The sequence below is a fragment of the Dryobates pubescens genome, chromosome 3 (genome assembly GCF_014839835.1).
Source record: "Dryobates pubescens isolate bDryPub1 chromosome 3, bDryPub1.pri, whole genome shotgun sequence".
NCBI lineage: Eukaryota > Metazoa > Chordata > Aves > Piciformes > Picidae > Dryobates > Dryobates pubescens.
In genome coordinates this window covers 45,046,197-45,067,169 of record NC_071614.1, presented here as the reverse complement: position 1 = coordinate 45,067,169, position 20,973 = coordinate 45,046,197, and the positions used below count along the sequence as shown (strand labels likewise).

Genomic DNA, 20,973 nt, shown 5'->3' with positions numbered 1-20,973 from the left:
CACTGGCTGGGACCTGCTGAGATCTCTCAGCAGTGAAAACATTTCAGTTAAAATTCGGCAGCTAAGGTTTTGGGGTTTGGCGGTTTTTTTGCTTTTTTTGGCTTTTTTTTTTTTAGTGTCATGTGCATGGTCTAAAAGACATACTAACAACCACCAAAAGAAATTAGCAATTAGCAGGAGAATTCTATTCACACTACAGAAGCAGTGTGATACTTCCTTTTCCCCTTCTAATGTTTTTCCTTGTAATGAATGGTTTATTTAGTATTGTGAGATATAGAACATTCAATTCAATACCATTCCTCAACCATGCTAATTAGATGCTCATTAGTGCAACTAAAACAATTATTTGTATACATTAAATACTGGCAAAGCAAAATTCTGCAGACTTAGTGCATACACTACTGGATAGATGGCTGCTCGGCACAATGTACAAATAGCAGTGGTGCTGTGTGGCAAGTTAGAAGCACAGTGGAATATCAGGAATTTCTTTGCTGCCTCCATGCAGGCATTGTTTGAGTCAATGCTTGCACCTGAACACAGGTGTGAGTCCTTGCCAGACACTCACTTTGTGGCTGTGGCTCTGGTTAGTACCTACCCAGTGGCAGAATTTGATCACTGACAGCCACACATGTCAAAGTGAAACATCTGCAGCCATCCACCTACAAGGTGATGGCTGTGAAACTTAAGGGAGTTGCCTCTCCATTTAGAGAGGTAACAAGGGCCAGTTGCTACAGCAATTGTTGAGTAGTATATTGGACATTTTTATGAGTAGCAATCCTGTCAAACTCAGATTAGCAAGATGTATTTTATAGCGCTGATCCACTTTCAATCACAGAGGATATATCACTAAATCATACACAGGAATCTGAACATGTAGCCTGAATTTCAGTGAAAAGGATGATGAACTTTGATTCTAATGTAACATGCACTGAAGCTCATGGAAAGGTCTTCATAACTTTCAACAAGTACTATATCTACTCTTCTGTCACCTCCACCTCAGTCCATTAGAGACAGATCTGAAAAAAAAAAAACCACAGGTGTGAGAGCTGTGCTGTGAGTCACCATGGATGGCCAGAAAAGGAATGTGAATTCCTCAGTTACTGGGCCTTCACTATCCACACACAAGCCTGGGGATATTCTGAGTGCAGTGCCTAAGTACTAGGTAAGGGCCAACTAGTGCTGCTAGAAACAGGCCAAGAAGACCCCAAGAAATTAATAACACTTTGAAATACATCAGGAAGAAATTACTGCTTGATTGTGTAAGTAGTGAAAAGTTTCTGACTTTATGTGTAGAAAACATCAGAACAATTCAATAGTGACATGACAGAAATGAAGGAAAAAAAAACGGACTCTCAACACAAGCAAAGCTAGCAATATTCCTCAGGCATCTGGCAGAAGTCTCACAATCACTGGCCCTTGTTCTCATGGGGGACTTCAGCTTCCCTGATGTCTGCTGGATATACAGTACAACAGAGAAGGAGCAGTCCTGGAGATTCCGAGAGTATGCAAAGAACTTCCTGACACAGCTGGTGACGGAGACAGCTAGGGAAGGCACCCTGCTGGACCTGCTGTTTGTGAACAGAGAAGGACTTGTGGGTGATGTCATGGTTGGGTGCTGTCTCTGGCATAGCCACCATGCTGCAGAAGTAAAGAAGGGGGGTCTCATTAGAACTGCCACCTTGGAATTCCAGCGAGCACATTTTGGCCTGTTTCAGAGACCAGTCAACAGAGTCTCCTGGAAAACAACCCTGATGGGCCAAGGAGTACAGGAAGGCTGGACACTTAAAGGCTGAACTTTTCAAGACACAGGAATAGGCTGTTGCCATGCACCATGGAGGTGGTGGAGTCACCATTCCCAGTAGTGTTCAAAAAGCATGCAGACATGGTATTTCAGGACATGGTTTAATGGCCATGGTGGTGTTAGGTCAACAGCTGGACTCAGTGATCTTAGAGGTCTTTTGAAACTGAAACAATTCTATGATTCTCTGTTGTTTGTATAAAATTCAAATTCTGCAGATACATGTTCTTTATTTTTGTCTAATTTCTCTTGAATGCAGTCAAAGAACAAACTTGTTAAGATGGCTACATAAATGATTTTCACAGAACATACTGCAAGTTGTTCTGGAACAAACTTTCTCCCCTCCCAAAAAGACATAAGGAGGATAAGCAATTTTATAGCAAGTTTCTGAAGAGCAATCTTTCTTCTTTTCAAAGCATTTGAGATCTTGTTTCAGCTGAAAATTAATTGCATGCAAATGTATGAGACAACTCCAAGATTCAGCTCAGCCCCCTTGTATACAGCTGCAGCTGTTTTTTGTCCCCTTTGAGGTAGTCAGGAAATTACTTTGAAGCCTGCTGCTAATATTTCAGTGCATATTTTAGGTTAGTGAGAGAATACATGTTTGAGGGTTGATATATCAGGCAGGGGGCTTGAATCACCAAAGTGATTAACTTTGTCCATCAAAACAGCCCTAAGCCTTCACACTGAGCTTTTAAACTTATGGAATGGAGAATCAAAATAGAATGAAATAGTTAATTCATAGAAGCGATTGATAATATACTGACAGCACGAAGCTTTGAGTCAACGCTACAATCCATAGATCACAATATAGAACTCAAGCTTTATTAACTAGGTTGGTAAAGTCATGTCCTGAGTGTGAACACTTACAGAAGCTAAGATAAAAAAATGCCAGTGCCTAGGAAGAGGTATGCTAGAAGAGCTAGGCAAAGCCTCCGTGGTGCTGGTCTAGCACTGGTTTTGTGCTGTTCAGCAGTTTGGAGCTTCAGGAAGGAAATTCTAAGGGGAGAAAACAGCAAAGAAGATAAGGAGGATTTATTTTAAATGCACAGTTGATCTTTTTAGTCAGCAAACCAATGTTTAAATAATAACATCTAGACTTAAAAGTAAAGCAGCAGAGAAGAGCCAAAATCCATTAGTACAATGAATACTTCCTGGTTTAGTAGTATCAAGCAGAGCCCTTCCATACAGAGGTTAGCTAAACAGTTATTTTAAGGTTTCACTGTCCTTACTGGACAATTAATACAGCAAGTTTTGAAATCTTTTCATGATTTCAAAAATTAGAGCAGTCTGTCTCCACTGGGTATCCATCCTGTACAGAGAGCTTTCACCTACTGAATGTAGAGTGTGAAATTTATTCAGCACCTAGAACTTTGCACAGTTGTCCTGAAATCACACTATCTATGTATTTCAATCACACATAGCATTCAATGAGTATACTGGCAACCTAGAGCAACATAATTCCTCTGCTCAAGTAATTTATGTCATTCACTGCACCACAAAATTTAAAATCTAGAATCATAGAATCAATAAGGTTGGAGAAGACCTCAGAGATCATCAAGTCCAACCTATCAGCCAACACCTCATGACTAACTAAACTTCAAGTGTCACATCCAATCCCTTTTTGAACACTTCCAGGGACGGTGAATCCACCACCTCCCTGGGCAGCACATTCCAAGGGCCAATCACTCTTTCTGTGAAGAACTTTCTCCTCACCTTGAGCCTAAACTTCCCCTGGCACAGCTGTGTCCTCTTGTTCTGTTGGTGGTTGCCTGGAAGAAGACACAAACCCCCACCTGTCTACAACCTCCCTTCAGGTAGTTATGATTAGACTAGACTAGACTAGACTAGACTAGACTAGAATAGAAGGAATAGGAATAGGAATAGGAATAGGAATAGGAATAGGAATAGGAATAGGAATAGGAATAGGAATAGGAATAGGAATAGGAATAGGAATAGAATTAACCAGGTTGGAAAAGACCTCCAAGATCATCAAGTCCAACCTATCATCCAACACTATCTAATCAACTAAACCATGGCACCAAGTGCCCCATCCAGTCTCCTCTTAAACACCTCCAGTGATGGTGACTCCACCACCTCCCTGGGCAGCCCATTCCAATGGCAAATCACTCTTTCTGTGAAGAACTACTTCCTAACATCCAGCCTATACCCCCCTGGTGCAGCTTGAGACTCTGTCCTCTTGTTCTGGTGCTGGTTGAGTGGGAGAAGAGACCAACCCCCACCTGGCTACAACCTCCCTCACCAAACCCCTCACCAGCTTTGTTGCCCTTCTCTGGACACGTTCCAGCAAGTCAACATCTTTCCTAAACTCAAGGGCCCAGAACTGGACACAGGACTCAAGGTGTGGCCTAACCAGGGCTGAGTACAGGGGCAGAATGACTTCCCTGCTCCTACTGGCCACACTGTTCCTGATACAGGCCAGGATGTCATTGGCCCTCCTGGCTGCCTGGGCACACTGCTGGCTCATGTTCAGCCTACCATCAACCAGCATCCCCAGGTCCCTTTCTGCCTGGCTGCTCTCCAGCCACTCTGACCCCAGCCTGGAGCACTGCACGGTGTTATTATCGTGGCCAATGTGTAGCACCTGGCACTTAGATGTGTTAAATCTCATGCCCTTGGACTCTGCCCATCTGTCCAGTGCGTCAAGGTCCCTTTGCAGAGCTCTCCTACCCTCTAACAGATCCACACCTGCCCCCAGCTTGGTGTCACCTGCAAATTTACTGATGATTGACTCAATCCCCTTGTCCAGATCATCAGTAAAGATATTGAACAGGATGGGGCCCAGCACTGATCCCTGGGGGACACCACTAGTGACTGGCTGCCAGCTGGATGTGGCACCATTCACCACCACCCTCTGGGCTTGGCCTTCCAGCCAGTTCTTAACTCAGTGCAGAGTGCTGCTGTCCAAGCCACAGGCTGACAGCTTGGCCAGGAGTTTGCTGTGGGGGACAAATGATGACTTAAAAAACCATCACAGCACACTTCAAAACCCTCCCATTCTGGAGAGATGAATAGAGGATATACAAGTTATTTAACTGCAGAAGAAAATAGTGGAAGAAGGAGAAGGAACAGAATGAATGCTTGCCATATTTGAAGCTAAAAGCAAAAACCCAAACCTAAATTTCAGCATTATGCCAGGCATTGAATTTTTATTTATTTTTTTAAGAATCCCATAGGCGTATTTGAAGGGAGAGCTAGGTTTATAACATCCATGGCTCAGAGGATCACTTGAAGCTTGCTTGTACATGTCTCACCTAATTTTTGCAAGAAACTGAACACCTTTGTCAATCAATCTCCTGCCCTGAAATGCCAGTTTTCACTAGCTGTTCAGCCCAGCACATAGAAGTTTATTTTTGGACTGCAGCTACCATCCACCCCCACTCATCTGTAGGTGGCTTGCCCAAATTACAAACTAACAGTGCCACCTATTGCACATAGGTTCTGATGCAGACATGGGATTTGTCTCTGGGTAGGGCTAGCCAGATTGAGCACCATCCTTTAGTATGGGTGCAGGGTTGTGCTAACTGAGTACTTTGCTTCCAATTGGGCTTTGAAGCCAAGTGCCAGTTGGGGCCCCACTTAGATCTAGCAGGGTTTGTTTACTCCAGTCTTAACCAGTTCCACTGGTCTTCCATGAATTCTGGAAGAAGTTGCTTAGTCCCTTTACACTGCTTTCCACACCATGTCCTCCAGTGACATCATTCCCACCTTACATCAGGCAACAGAGAAACACACTGTACACTATTGCCAAGTTTCTGACACATACTTTGCTCTTCTGGAAATCTATTAGAGGTGTGAATTTATGAGAGAGAAAGGAGCGTTGTGCCCTTTCATCATCTTCTGCCACAGGGCAAGCTCAGTGGGCTTTATACATTATTGCAATGACAGAAAGGTGCCACACCTTGACCATCCCTAGCCTGCACATCCTTATTGCACAAGATTCCATGTAGCCTGCACAGAACTCCTGTCTTTTTTCGACAGGCTGCTAGCATATCAACAGATACGCTATTCTATCATCTAGCTGCTCTCAACTGTGCTCTCACATTCTGCAGTACACCGTTGACAAAACTGCAGTAACCTTTGGTTTTTAGGTCTGCCCTGAACACAGCTTTAATCTCCCCAGATCACTGCAAGAGAAGGCCAGATCCAGGTCCCAAGCAGTTCTGTTCCTTTCAGGCCTTGGCTATGATGCATATGTACACAATGAGGTTAGAGGAAAGGACAAGAAAGGATGCTCTCTTGTGACATTACTAGCATCAAAGTTGCATCCACTATCCAATATTAGACAGTTATTTTTAATGAAATTGTATTTTGGTTCTTAATTAAGATTCTCTAGCAAAATGAAAGTTACTCTTGCTTGTCCCTGCCCCTCAGCCACTGGCAGTAGTCAAAACTGACTAGAGGGTGGCCTGGAATGTTCATTTTAGTAGGACTTTGAGATAAGATCTTATTTTGACAAATCAATACTTGCCAGAGTTCTTTATAACAGGTTCCAAATTGTTTTTCATAGTCATGTATCTATTCAGCTTTACTCAATGTTTATAAGGACAAGTGAACAGGAACGTTATGTGACAGTACACTCACCTTTGCCCTGGTGAATGAGACCTGATTATATAGGTAACCTGATTATATAGGCTGGGTAACAAGACAAAGCAGATGTATGTAGGTTATTATCAAGTCTCTCTTTCTTAGGATTGATGTACCCTAGTGAAGCTTCTCATTTTGTTTGTGTGTCATTTCTACAATAACCTATAGATTTGATATTCTAATAGCAAATTAATATTGTTTATATCACTGTAAGTTAACTGTAGTGTTGTTGGTGAAATTTATTTTACCAGAAAGTGACTCTTGAATATTCAAGTCCAAATGCCAATATTATGTACAGGTGCACTTCAAACTCATTTCAGTTCCATTACTCAAATGATTTAATCCCAACACAACAAACCAGCAAAATGCCTGCTTTTTAAGAATAATACTCAAGAAGTCTGATTGAAAGTTGACCCTCACAGTTTTACAATTTATTTGAATTAGCTTTCTGTTTAGCAGCTAAAATAATTTCCTGTAAATGGCATTATGCGAAATACTGTCTCCACTGCCTTTCCAGTGTCAGGGAACTCATTAATATAAAACAAATGAGAGAATCCAAGGCTTTAGTGTGCTGCAAAATGGATCCTGAGGGAAGCTAATAATTTACTGTGGAGCTAGAAACCAGAATACTTTTCCCCCCTTTTTTTCCCCATCCTTTGTTCCCCATAGAACAGCAATAATTATGCGTCCAGGGGATGCTCTGCACTTTTCCTTCTGAATTTAAAAACACAGACTTCACATGATGCAATTGCTTGACACTAAAGAACAGCACATACATTCTTTGGGATCTTAAAATAATCTCCCAAGGGAACATTGTGGCTGTTTGAGACTGAAAACTACATGAATGCCAAACAAAGTTTCCATGTTCTGATTAATCCACTGGCTATCTATCATTCTGATGGCCTGCTTCCAGTTCTAATTCTTTTTGTCTTTCTTGGCCTGACCAAACTAACTCACTGTCCTTTGGAGTTGCTACATACACACCAATAACAACAGGTTTTTCTTTTGGAGAATACCCTCCCCACCCCCTTTAAAAGACATTTTTCAGTGGCTCCTCATCTACACCTAATGCACACATAGCTGCCTTGTCCCTAGTAGAATAGAATAGAATAGAATAGAATAAACCAGGTTGGAAGAGACCTTCGAGATCATCGTGTCCAACCTATCATCCAACACTACCCAATCAACTAAACCATGCAACCAAGCATCCTGTCAAGCCTCGCCCTGAACACCCCCAGCGACAGCGACCCCACCACCTCCTCAGGCAGCCCATTCCAGTGGGCAATCACTCTCTCTGTGTAAAACTTCCTCCTAACCCCCAGCCTAAACCTCCCCTGACATAGCCTGAGACTGTGTCCTCTGGTTCTGGTACTGGTTGCCTGGGAGAAGAGATCAAACTCCGCCTCACTACAACCCCCCTTCAGGTAGTTGTAGAGAGCAATAAGGTCACCTCTGAGTCTCCTCCTCTCCAGACTAAGCAACCCCAGCTCCCTCAATCTCTCCTCATAGGGCTTGTGCTCCAAGCCCCTCACCAACCTTGTTGCCCTTCTCTGGACTCGTTCCAGCAAGTCAACATCTTTCCTAAACTGAGGGGCCCAGAACTGGACACAGTACTCGAGGTGCAGCCTAACCAGTGCAGTGTACAGGGGCAGAATGACCTCCCTGCTGCTGCTGGCCACACTGTTCCTGATGCAGGCCAGGATGCCATTGGCCCTCCTGGCTGCCTGGGCACACTGCAGGCTCATGTTCAGCCTACCATCAACCAGCACCCCCAGGTCCCTTTCCACCTGACTGCTCTCCAGCCACTCTGACCCCAGCCTGTAGCTCTGCATGGGGTTGCTGTGGCCAATGTGCAGAACCCGGCACTTGGATGTGTTCAATCTCATGCCGTTGGACTCTGCCCATCTGTCCAGCCTGTCGAGGTCCCTCTGCAGAGCCTCTCTACCCTCCAGTACTTTCAGTCTGAGCTATTCTAGGCATTTAGATCTAATTGTGTACTGAATTTCTCTCTGTGTAGTGATGAAAAGGTAACTTAAATGAGGAGTGTAAGGCTCTGGAAGAACATTTTCTAATTGTTAACCATACATATGAAAACAAATTTCTCCTATTTCTAAGTAAGACAGTCCTCCAATCAGAACTACGACTAAGGAGTTAAAAATCCATAGTGCACCAGAAAAACATACAACATTGAATAGTTGCACTGTTCAGAAGGAATAAATCCACTATGACTCATGAGCTGGCAGAAATTTATAAGAAGGTATTTTTTTTTAAGGGAAAGACAGATCTTTAAATACAATGTTTCAGGAAGACTTCTTTTGGCAGAAATGTCAATTTCAGAATAAACACTGGATGCCTGAAACATAGTAAATATTAGCCCAAAATAAAAATACAAGAGAAAGTTCCCCTACACAGCTTCAATTATACAAAAAAAAACCAGACAGAAGTGACTTCAAGGCACTTAGATGAGAATTCACAGCTGAAATACATCATTTAGGAATGAGATATCTTTACTGAATCTCAATTTCCTTTGTAAAGATAGGCCCAGTTTACTGACCTTCAAAGCACCAATTTAAATAATTATATTTTTGGCCTGTCCATTTTCCATCAAGCAACTTTTAAACTTTAAAGTATTCATCATGACTCTACACAAACGAAAAAAACCAATAAAACTCACTCCCTCAAGCCCTTCACAACTTTGTATTAATTGCTAGAATATTTTTTTAAGTCCTAATTGATTAGAATTTCAAAGCTTTGGAGCACAGCAGTCTTAAACAGTAGTTTTTAATCCTTTCAGAGACTGACAATTTAGAACTGAAATCTAATTGGCAGGGCAATGGTCACTTTAACTGGGCTGTAGTTGTTGCCTGCCATTTCTGCCAGCGATATCCAACATATTATAATATTTTACAACTCTTATCCTGATATAGGAATTGCTAAGGATTTAAACTGGTGTTTGTGGATACAGAACCAAAGGGGGCAGGAATATAAGCAGCCAGAGCATATTTCAGTTCTAAAAAAAATACAATTCTGAACTTTTCAAAGGTTATCACATCCACGATATTCATCCAAAGCTCAGAAAATTCAATTAAATAAATTCCACTGGTTTCAATTGAATTTAAACTGGATCCCAGGCATTGTCAACAGCAGAGAATAATAAAAATGCATGCAGAAAGCAGTAATGCTGTGTTAGTCTGATTCTACTGTAGTCACTTGCACTCTGAGCTTCTGGCAAAGTACATGAAAGAGCTTCCCAGTTACCACAATTTGGAAATTAAAGACCCAGCTATGAGCCCAGATCTCATTCCCTTTCTAGGACTGCACATTAAGAGAATTAAGTAGTTTATCTGGCTGAGTTCAAGGTAATTTCCTTTGCTGATAAAAGCTATGGTGAAAAAAAGCTAGAAAAGAAGGTGGGGGTTGGTCTCTTCTCCTGGGCAGCCAGCACCAGAACAAGAGGACACAGTCTCAAGCTGCACCAGGGGAGGTTTAGGCTGGATGTTGGGAAGTAGTTCTTCACAGAAAGAGTGATTGGCCATTGGAATGGGCTGCCCAGGGAGGTGGTGGAGTCACCATCACTGGAGGTGTTTAAGAGGAGACTGGATGGGGCACTTGGTGCCATGGTTTAGTTGATTAGATGGTGTTGGGTTATAGGTTGGACTTGATGATCTCGGAGGTCTTTTCCAACCTGGTTAATTCTATTCTATTCTATTCTATTCTATTCTATTCTATTCTATCCTATCCTATCCTATCCTATCCTATTCTGTTCCATTCCGTTCCATTCCATTCCATTCCATTCCATTCCATTCCATTCCATTCCATTCCATTCCATTCCATTCCATCTGATGTTCAAAGCTGACTAAATTATACAGTGATCATAAGATATTTTTAGTAAAAGTTATTTACCAGCTGGAATGTACTTCACCAGTAGCCTGCAGAAGCTTTTCAGCTTAGACCTTCCCTTGGTCCCAAATACATTTTTGCTACTTATCTCCTTGTGTGGTGGTGAGAGGAGGCCCAGTGTTCCAACACTGTCCCTTTCTTAAAGGCACAGCCTAAAACGGTCACACCTTGTGTAACATTCTCAAAATCAACTGTGCTTGATTTTAGAAAAAGTAATCAAAATGAAGACTCAAAATCCACGCAGGAAAATGCTTCACTTCTAAGGGTTGGACTGAGTACCTTTTTAAAGATGGTACAGAGCCTAATTCCCTTGGGTTTCAGTAAGATGCAGGATACAAAGTACTCAATATTCACTGAGCTTTTTAAAAATGAAGATTATATCCATAGAGCTTCCTGGCTGCTCAGCCACTCTTGGAGCAGAGGATGAGAGATGCCTATTACTATCATCTCCATGCTGTAGGCTGGTTGCCTCAAAGGAAAAGAAACAGGCAAATGTACTTCTTACCATCCTTGCACATAATGGAAGAGCCTGGTAGCAGAGAGTGAAGGGGACATTTTGACTCCTTCCAAGAACAAAGAAGTCAAGTCTCAGTCTGCCACTATGCCTTGTACCGTTATAATTGCCACTTTTTTTAACCTTTTCTTTCTTTTCCTTCAATTTATTGTAATAGAAGTGATGTATTAAGAAGCAACGCTTTGACAAGAATATCAAGACAAGGCTGTGAAACCATTCCTTTTAAAGTAATTATCAAAGACTAAATTAATATTAACAAGGATTTCTGAGCTTCAACGTGGTGAATAATGGAAATGACTCCAGAAAGAGGACCCATGTTTTATATAATATGATGACAGATCTTGTTTTCTATAAAGAATTTGAGAGTGTGTGTGAGCATTCTGCCAGGTTTCAGACAACATAGACTGTTTTAATGCCAAGGCCTCCAAGAAGTAACTGTATTTCCTATTTTTATGTGCAGCTGAATCTTCTACAAGGCAGAGAAGTAGACTGGCTGTCAAAAGCTGGAGCTGCAGAATCCAAACACAGCATTTTCTGATACATTCAATTTATCCCCCTTGCTTTTATAAAATAAGGAAAAATGTTGCTGAAGGTGCAGGCAGATAACTTAGTTTGTGTCATTTTACTAGTTTTACTTTTAGCTGGGATTGTCATTTATAACCTGCCCAAGGGCACAGGGTGAAACAAGTTCATTACTTCTGTAGAGGCAGCAAAAGAATTTTCTAAATATTCATTGGAGCAATACCCATTAAGACTCCAGTAATGAGCTCATATCTATTCCAAGAAGAAAACAGCAGGTTATTAACACATTATTTAGTTTTAACAAGATTCTTTCACCTTTTTTTTATTATTATTATTTAAGTCAATAAAGTTTAACTGCAATGTAAGACCTATGTGGAACTCTGTCCCTGCGGTTTCTACCCTCCAGAACACAAAAGTAGGTAAACAACTGGAAAAGCACCAAGAAAAAGCTTCTAGTCCATATGATAAGTCAGGTCTAATGTATATAATGAGGCTGACCATATTGCTTTGATGCCATTAAAACTGAGAACATTAGAAGGCAGTCCACTGTAATTACTCAAAATAAATTGTCTCTGTAGCTCATCAAGCTCTCAGCATGACACTAAGATCATGCAAATTTACACCTGTCCTATTGCAATTCTCCCTCAAATGAAAAAGTTACATTAATGTAAATGTGTAGTCTTCCAGCTGCCATCCCATTTCCAGGTTTGAGAAAGTCTGCCTCCTCCCACATCTGCACTGGCAACATGAAAAGACAGAGCAGAAAGACAAAGGTCTCATCTTGAGCCGATGCACACAATTTATGGCAATGACCTACAATTTCTAGGCAGAAGAACTTGAGAAAGCCATTTTTACAGTGTACACACAACCAAATAATGATGTTCTTAGAGGAACCAATTATCCTTCTTGGAGGCCTGGGCACTTATGAATGCCAAGAAAAAGTGAGCATTAAACACTGCCTTGCCATTTTGGTAGTGTTTTCTTCCCCGCTCTACTGGCCACAGCATCAGCCCATACAGCTCTCAGCCTTTCACTAATTGCAGAAAAAGAAATTGCAAAAGAGTTTATTACTACCTGTCCTTAAAGCACTCCATGCTTCTATTTGTCTCTTAATACAAGCCAAGGAAATGCATAATTGATTGCTTGGTGCCCATACCTTGCAGACAAATGAACCCATTAAGTATACACTCTAAAACAATACAAAGAAATAGAAGATGCTAGAACACAGTTTGGCTGCATTGAAGCAAAGACTGGAAAAAAATGAGCATCAACTTAACATCAGAAAACAGCTAAAGGAAAATTCAAAGGGTGACAAAGACTTGTAAGCATGCATTCCCAATGAAATGAAACAGAGCCAGTCATTTCACTTGCTGCTATAGACATGCTTCAGGTGCAAGCAACAGCTGAACACTTGGGAATAAAGGCTTGTGAAGACAAGGACAAGTAAAAGTACTCAAAGCCCTACATTTCTGCTAGAGAGAGCACATATGCCATTCCTGTATAAGCTTACAGCACACAAGAAAGCTCATTTAAGAACAAACTTCCCCAAGGAATATGGTGGAGTCACTGACATTGGAAGTTTTCAAGATGCAGCTGTACAGGGTACTGGATAATCTAGTTTCTGCTCCCTTTTCCATGATCTTTTGAGGTCCTTTCCAACTTAGGTTGTTCTATGATTCCATGATTAAAATAGCCTCTTCACATTCTGTGAAGCAGAGAGGTTTTCTACAGTTTTATAGTGATTTAGGACTTGATCTGCTCTTGAGACATTTCAGGACCAAATGTTACTTCCTTGTCACTGTGAAAGAAAACTGAGAAAACCTCCAGAGTCTCAGAAACTGCCCCAGAGTCACTGTTCACACTGAGGCTCTGCACAGTAAGAGAGGATAGTAATAGCAGCAAGACAAAAGCTCAGCCTGAAAACAGCATGTCAAGGTGCCAATATCCTAACAGAAGAAAAATCTACTTAGCAGGAGGTGCTATCTTAATTTTGTTATCCTGTAATCAGCTGTTGACAAACTGTTAACTGACTGAGCACAGCATCCACCAACACGAGCAAGTGTTGAGGGGGACATGGGTTGTCTAACTGGATGCATTCCCAATCTGTCACCACATTTTCAACAGATAAGTACACAACTGGTTCACCATACAGAAATGGCAATCACACCTGCTCCAAGCTGTCATTAACATACTACAATGCCAAGTAACTGGGGAGACGTAAAAAATGCAAGTTGCATTTGCATCTAGAGCAGGCATTTGCTTTCACATCATAACCAGATCCTGCTAGAGTCAGTGGAGCAGCAATCAGTCTACAGAATGTTAAGAAGGAGGAGAATAAAAATGTGTTATCTACTTCTTACAGCCTTAGATCTAAGGGAGAACCCACTGGTTTTGAGGCCACAGATCTTAAGCAAATACCAGAATTGGTTTTGCAACACAAAGCATAATTAAGTTGTGGAACCTACTGCTAAAGCATCCAAAAACTATAAATGAGTTCAAAGTGGGAATAAGTAAATTCAATGTCCACTGTTGACAATTAAAAATTAATTAAATGCTCCAGAAACCTTCAGAGATGCCAGGTGTTTCCAAGATGAAAAGATGTTATGCACAGTCTGAATTTGTACTCTTTCCTTAGGAATTTGTTGTTAGCCAGTGTTGAGATAGAACTCTTTTGACAGAAATTTGTCTGATCCAGCCCTGCAATTCTTGTCTTCAGGTAAAGAAAGAGGAGCCCAGCCTCCATCTCAAGAAACAGGGGAATTCCACAAATTCACTTATGTGCTGGGTTGTACCCATCCTGGGAGGCAGACTTGCAAAAGCCCTGCTCTCCCTGGGGATTAAGGAAACCTGATCCAGGTGGACTTGGTTCCTTCCTTCCCCCGCCCAGGAGCGGGTTCCCTCCCAGGAAACTAAGTTAGTCTGTTCCACTCCCCCTTCCTGTCCAGCAAGACTATAAAGGGGAGGGCATGACAACCCTTTTCCCTCTTTTGCTCCTGCCTCGCCTGTGCGAAAGGACCAAGAGCTGCTGCTGGCCTCCTGGTTCTGCCACATGGTCAGGCCTGGTCTTCTCCCTGCCACATCCACGTTTCTCCAAAGGACTGAAATTCATATACATTGGGGGAAATACAAGACTATCTGAATTTGGTTTTGTATATTTTCCTATTCATCCTTGTTCCTTACCCTTGTGAACCATTCCTGTTACTGTTTGTTATATATATATATTTTTTTTTTAAAGAAAAAATTTACTTCTCTACTTCCAAACCAACTCCAAATTATTTCTCAGTAGATTTACCTCCTCCCCTTTTTCTCTACCCCCCTTTCTTTCCCTTTTTCTTCCCTTATTTTCCTTATTCTTCCCCTTTCTTTTCTTTTTTTTTCTATCGGGAAAGAGGAATGGGGAGCAGGGGAGTAGTTCTCAGTCTTCTCACCATCTGAGCTCTTAAATTTCAGTTAAGGCTCAAACCATAACAACTTAATTTTAGCAACACTCATTTTTTTTTTTCCCTCTTCAACTCCATAGATTCAGGATGAGTTGTCACATTTACTACACTTTCCAGCTTGTAAGCAAGTACAGCAATAATATTTAACATCCCTCCCTAGGGTATTCTGATACAAAGGTGTTTTTAAAGGCAATCATTTGTACAAAGTGTTAGTAATATGTAAAGAGTTAGTGATCAGTAGAAATTATGGGAGGAGGTATCAGGGAAAAACCTTTAGCTCACTTTTAATACCACACAGCTTGTCAAAGTGTGTCTGAACAGAGGTAGAATGGCTCTCAAAAAACCCATCGTGTTTCCAACCAAACTCCTACATCTGTCAGGGAAATCTTTCCTGAGAATGAAATAAAAATAAGCTGCAAAAATGCTATTAGGAAACACAATACCACATTTGTCCTTAAATGAAGAATGGCAATATGGAAATTGAGGAGCAGCAAGTATTTGTTTTGTCCAAATAAATAAAGTCCTGAGAAGACACACAGAAAATACAACTGAGTTGACAGAACAATAAAACAAAGGAAATACATTTAACTCTGTTCTACTCAGGTGAGCTTTGTGCCCTTAGGCTACATCAGTCTGTCCCTCTGTGTCACTTTTATTAACCTTACTGAGATGTTTAGGATAAAACTTTATTTAGAGCGTGTACATAGTATTATGTGTAAGAGGGCTTACACTGACCTTTCCAAGCCTCTTAAAACCAGAAGCTACAAAGGAGACATAAACATAAAACCTCTTAGTGCTACTCTCACCTGGATGCCTTGAAAAACAAACAACTGAAGAGACCACGTAGCAGCTCTAAGATAGCAAGATGTACTGTAAACTGCTACAAAACAGCAAGATGTACTGTAGAACATGCTGGCTGAAGGAAAGATACTTGTTTCAATTCAGAAAAAAATGAAGTATTTATCTGAAGAGACTTTTTCTTTTCCCCTGGGTAGTCATCCTTAGAAAGTAGAGGAGACTTACTCCCATTGTTCTCTCATGCCTCAGGAGAGCTCAAAAGTCCAAACTTCCCCTCTAACTTTCCTCCTCCCTCCAGCTCATATTTTAACAAACAGCCTTTCCATTTCTTCAGAACAAAAGCAGGTTGACAGTTTAAGCTGTGAAAGCAGCATAGTAATCTTATTATATATGCCAGGTTTGTTATGCTTCCCTGAAGAAAAATAGTGATGCTAATTAGAATCCTACCGTAAGTTGTTGGGTGAATCCAACTCAAAGAGTACTGAAACAGTACTTTTAAACGCTCTAACTGCACTTGGCCTAGGTACAGCAGAACAGATAACTTCCTTATCAGGAACCTGCCACTGGCTATCCATGGAAACTAGATATTACTCAAATGAGTGTTTGATCTGAATGTGATACTTGTGGTCATTCTTTCTGGCCTATCACACAGGATATACAAAAAGCTCTGGCTTTAGCAAATACTAAATATATCTCTTTTCAGCTCTCTATTAAGCAACTGTCAGTAATCTCCATTTCTCTCTAGGCTGAAAGCAGATAGGTTCTTTCAGAAGATTAGTTTAGCATGCAGTAATCTGTTTCTTTGAACAGCCTATTCTGAACGAGAGGAGCAAATCTCACTCTCTGTAATCCTGTTGGTTTCACTGACAGGAGCCTGTGACAAGAATACATCCTATTGTGACAAAACATGAGACAGCATTTTTTATTTGAGAAAAATTCTTCCTTTGCTTAAGCCAATTAAATAATAATTTAAAAAGTCAGGAAAATAGTAGATTGCCCATTTCTAGAGGTTTTTCAAAGTGAGACTAGATGTTTCCTTTGAGCATGTTACTAAATGCTTGAAAAAAAGCTAAGTTTACCTTTTCAAAATGACACTCCTAGTGTTAGGGGGACTCTTTGGAGCAATCAGTAATCAGCTTGTAAGTACATAGATTTCAAAGGTCCTTTTTATCTACGAAGACAGGGTTCAGGCATGAAAGGGACAAATCAGTGTATGGTGGGCTGTAGTTTGTAAGAATATTGGTGTTTTCTTAAAATTTTCTTTAAATGTAATTGTGACTTGATTTTTCGTAACTGTGTTCACTAGTGCATTCAGCAAACTTTTACCAAAGTCAGCAGCTATCAACTCTTGAGGGTAATCTTAGATTCTGTCAGTTGTACAAACACATGATTAATTTTATAGCTCTGGGTAGGAAAATGATATTTTCTAACTGCCGTAGTTCTTCACTGTAACTCTTGCAATGGCTTTTAACATCAGGGGTGGGTTTTTAGCTTGTCCAACTACTACAGTAGTTTCTGACTTTCCAAAGACCCTGGATTAGCAGATAATGCTCTGTGTATTTGGAGCCTGTAATTCCAAGATTTTCTACTTAGTCAAATAGGCCTCAGGAAGTAACGGTTGGATTTGTTTGTTCTTAAGCCCTTCTGTAACATATCTTTTTTCTTTCTCTTTTTTTTCCTTCTGTCTATAGAAGGTTCTGGTGATTGCTTTGCTGATAAGCAAATACAGCCCAGAAGAGGACAACTGGCCATTTAAAAGCCATCTGTACTTCTGTCAGAGACCCTTGAAAAATAAGAATAGAATGCAAAACCAGCAGAAGATTTGTTCTGCAGTAACCTCAAGTAAGGGGCTACCCCTTCTCTGCAGTCCCCAATTATTACTGAGATATTTTCTTTAATATTTATGTTAATGGATAGCACTGAACCCCAGAAAAAAAAAAAAACTGGACACAAAATACAGAATCCTTGTTGGGCAGACAAAGCAACCAGCACCTGTTACCACCAAAAAAGTTGTTGTAATTGTCTGGCCCTTTCTTCATAGAACAGATTTTACTGAGCGGAAAATAACTGAACCACAAGTAGCAGCAAATGGTAGGCAGACAGTTAAGATGACTTACAAAAATGTCTGTTGCATTTCCAAATGTCAGCCCTCTGCTTTAGAAAATGACAGCAGAGCTGTCTTAGGGTGTGGTGGGACTTGGGTGACTCCCTGCACATTCTTACGGCTTTTTGTTTCCTGCTTTCTGCAACAGAAATTGTAGCATAATCTGAGAAAGTCCTTAGAGGGTGCCATAATGTAAAATAGGTTTTACTGTTTTCTAAACTGCGACACAGTATTTTTTCTGTCACATCTAGGAGGCATATAAGTCAGTTTGAGAGCAGCCCCATGGAAAAGGACCTGGGAGTCCTGGTGGACAAGAAGTTATCCATGGAGCAGTAATGCGCCCTTGTGGCCAAGGCCAATGGTATCTTGGGGTGCATTAAGTCAGGAATGTGTCCAGTGTATTAAGGGAGATTCTCTTGTCCCTCTAGTCTGTCCTAGCGAGGCTCCACCTGGAATATTACATCCAGTTCTGGGCTCCCCAATTCAAGAGGGACAGGGATCTACTTAAGAGAGTCTAATGGAGGGCTACAAGGACGATTAAGGGACTGGAGCATGTGCCTTATGAAGAAAGGCTGAGAGACTTGGGGCTTTTTCATCTGGAGAGGAGAAGACTGAGAGGGGAATGTATATAGCACATGTATATAAATACCTGAAGGCTGGGTGTCAGGAAGGACAGGACCGCTTCTGCTCACTTGTGCCCTATGATAAGGGGCAATGGATGTAAACTAAAGCACAGGAAGTTCCACCTCAATATGAGAAAAAACTTCTTTACTGTAAGGGTCACAAAGCACCAGAACAGGCTCCCCAAAGAGGTTGGGAATCTCTTTCTCTGGACAATCTCTCTTGCATTGCTGGGTGCCCAGATTCTTGCATTCCTGTGTGACCTGCACTAGATTGTATGGTCCTGCTCTGGCAGGGGGGTTAGACTCAAAGGTCTCCCTTCCAACCCCTAACATCCTGTGATGCTGTGAAAGGAAGAACAAGAATGCTCTTGTGTCAAAAGCTGAGATGTGTCAGGACATATTACATACACATGGACCAGTATTTAGCTGAAAATTAAATAGGTGATTGCAGCTATATTCTTACAGTTTGCCAAAAGTACAACTCTCTGTAAAGCCAAATCAGAAAGTAATCTTATTACTGTGGCCAAGGTTCTGTTGGTATTACAAGTACAGTCATTTAACATAGTTGTTTCATGATACCTTTGGCTTCACTTGTGTTTAGGTTTACAGTCATGGTTGGTTCCTTACATTATTGCATTCCTGAGACAGAAGAAAAACATCTGCCAGTGAGGTTTTAATTATGAACTTAGAAGCCATCTTAGATGGTCATCATTGTCTTATGCTTTCCTATTTTTACCTATTCTTTTATCATTGCAAAATTCACAGAAGTGGGAGAACAAAACATAAAATATCAGCTTAAATAACATGCCTTAATTGTGCTACAGAAGCACTTGGATTGAAAGCTGTTCTGCTGTGTGGGGCATAGAAATAAAAATTCCACCCTTAGTGTTTTGAGCAGTGGGACAATTTCATTCCCACTGGGCAAGAAAGCTGAGACATGAGCTATAATTAGGGTCAAGTGTATGCCAAATGGTATGTTTGCTTCAGGGACAGGGCTCTGTGGGAGTGACTAGAGAGTCACAGAACTAGAATGCAAGACTGCAATTCTCTTTCCAGAGACCAGGGGGTCTAAAATCAAAGAGGACTTGCTTCTTTGGCAGTTACCACTTAGGAGATCCTTGCTTTGCAAGCTGCCTTATTTCTCTGTGCTTAAGTGTATGCCAACAGCAGTTTGCTAGGGAGTCAGGTCTGTGTCCCTGAAAATTACTCTTCAGTAATTTTGATGTAATAAACTACATGCCATTGGCAAAGCAAGATAATTTGTTTGTTAACCAGCTGATACAGGTATTCCAGGATATATAAAACTTTGTAAGTGCACAATATGTTTCTGGTTTCCCTCAAGAGGAAAAGGCAGCCAAAAAGGTCAGGTTTAAGAGGTTATGGCTGAAGCCAAAAGACCATGAACATTTAATGAAATGGCTGCCACACAGAGAGCTGCATCATGGCTAGGAAACTTTCAGCAATAAAAATGAACCTTTGGTACAGGGCTCTTCTGGAATAAGTAACTCAAGACTACAGACTTATATCATTAAAACATCCTTTAGATTGTTACCATGCATAATCCACTTATTGATTATACCTCTTTTACACTGTCCACTTGTGTAGCTGAACACTACTGAACAGGAAAAGGCTGGCAAATGAGGCTCTGAGCACTTACCACCTCAACATTCATCTTACATACAAAACGTGGTATTTTTAGAGATCTGCTAATGCATTCTTTGGCAAAAGTGTAGCTCTGAAAGAAAGTTTTAAATAAGCCCCACCACCAGTCCATGCTTTGGACAAATGTGCATGACCTACAGAATTGTCTCTTTCTTTCAAAAGGAAAATGTTATCATGACTTATATCCTGGGAATGGATCCCTTAAAGTGCTCTGCCCCTAGCCCCCTGCATCCCTCTGAAAAAGTCAAGTATTTCCTTTCATTGATCACTTTAATTATCAAACCACATGTCTAAAAGTTGTAATAGACTTAAACATTTATGGATTTTTGTGGCCTTTATAAATAAAAGACTAGAATTTCAGTTTCCCATAACCTTGAGTAGTCTTTCTCAGACAATTTGCATTCAAAAAGACTTCTTCTTTTGTATGTCCCAGCAACAAAATACAAATTCTCAGCCTAATAATCTGCAGCCTAATCCAGCAGTAACCCTTCAAGCAAAACTTCTGCCAAATCTAACAGTTTTGCCTGAACAGGGACTACCACAGCAGGCCCACAATCACTGTCCCACTACCTAAAAGGCAGTACCAAACCCTAGATGACAAACTGCATGGAAGGGTCTTTTGACAGCAGCAGCACACATGCCTCTGGCAACTGTCACATGCAAGCAGCTGCACTGTGAGCTGCGGGGATGCTCTGTACCAGATGGAGACTAGGCTGGAAGGAGAGTTATCTGGGTGGCCCATTTCCTTTGGCACCTGTGAGAGCGTTTAGTCACTGCCAGCAGAGGCCCATTCATAAAAACATCATTGCAGAGGCTTATTCATCTGCATGGCACCTCTTCTTTTTTGGAGCAGAGAGAAATATTTCTATGGCCATATAAGTCACTGCGAACTGCAAGCAGTCTTCTCATTCTACTTCTTAGCAATGCTGCAGAGACAGTCCAGACTGGTGGTGGTAATAAAATCACCTTTGTTCATCTGGCTCTTCATTCATGGATTTTTGGTT

At 41.1% G+C, this 20,973-nt stretch overlaps 1 protein-coding gene across 1 annotated transcript in view; it reads left to right on the top strand.

The window, feature by feature from the left end:
* Positions 1-409: 409 nt before the first annotated feature.
* Positions 410-20,973, top strand: part of TMX4 (thioredoxin related transmembrane protein 4) — a 59,943-nt gene continuing 39,379 nt past the window's right edge. The window contains exons 1-2 of the mRNA XM_054180179.1: positions 410-540; positions 1,466-1,607. Of these exons, the coding sequence (XP_054036154.1) occupies positions 410-540; positions 1,466-1,607 (273 nt within the window). The remainder of the gene's footprint in view (positions 541-1,465; positions 1,608-20,973) is intronic.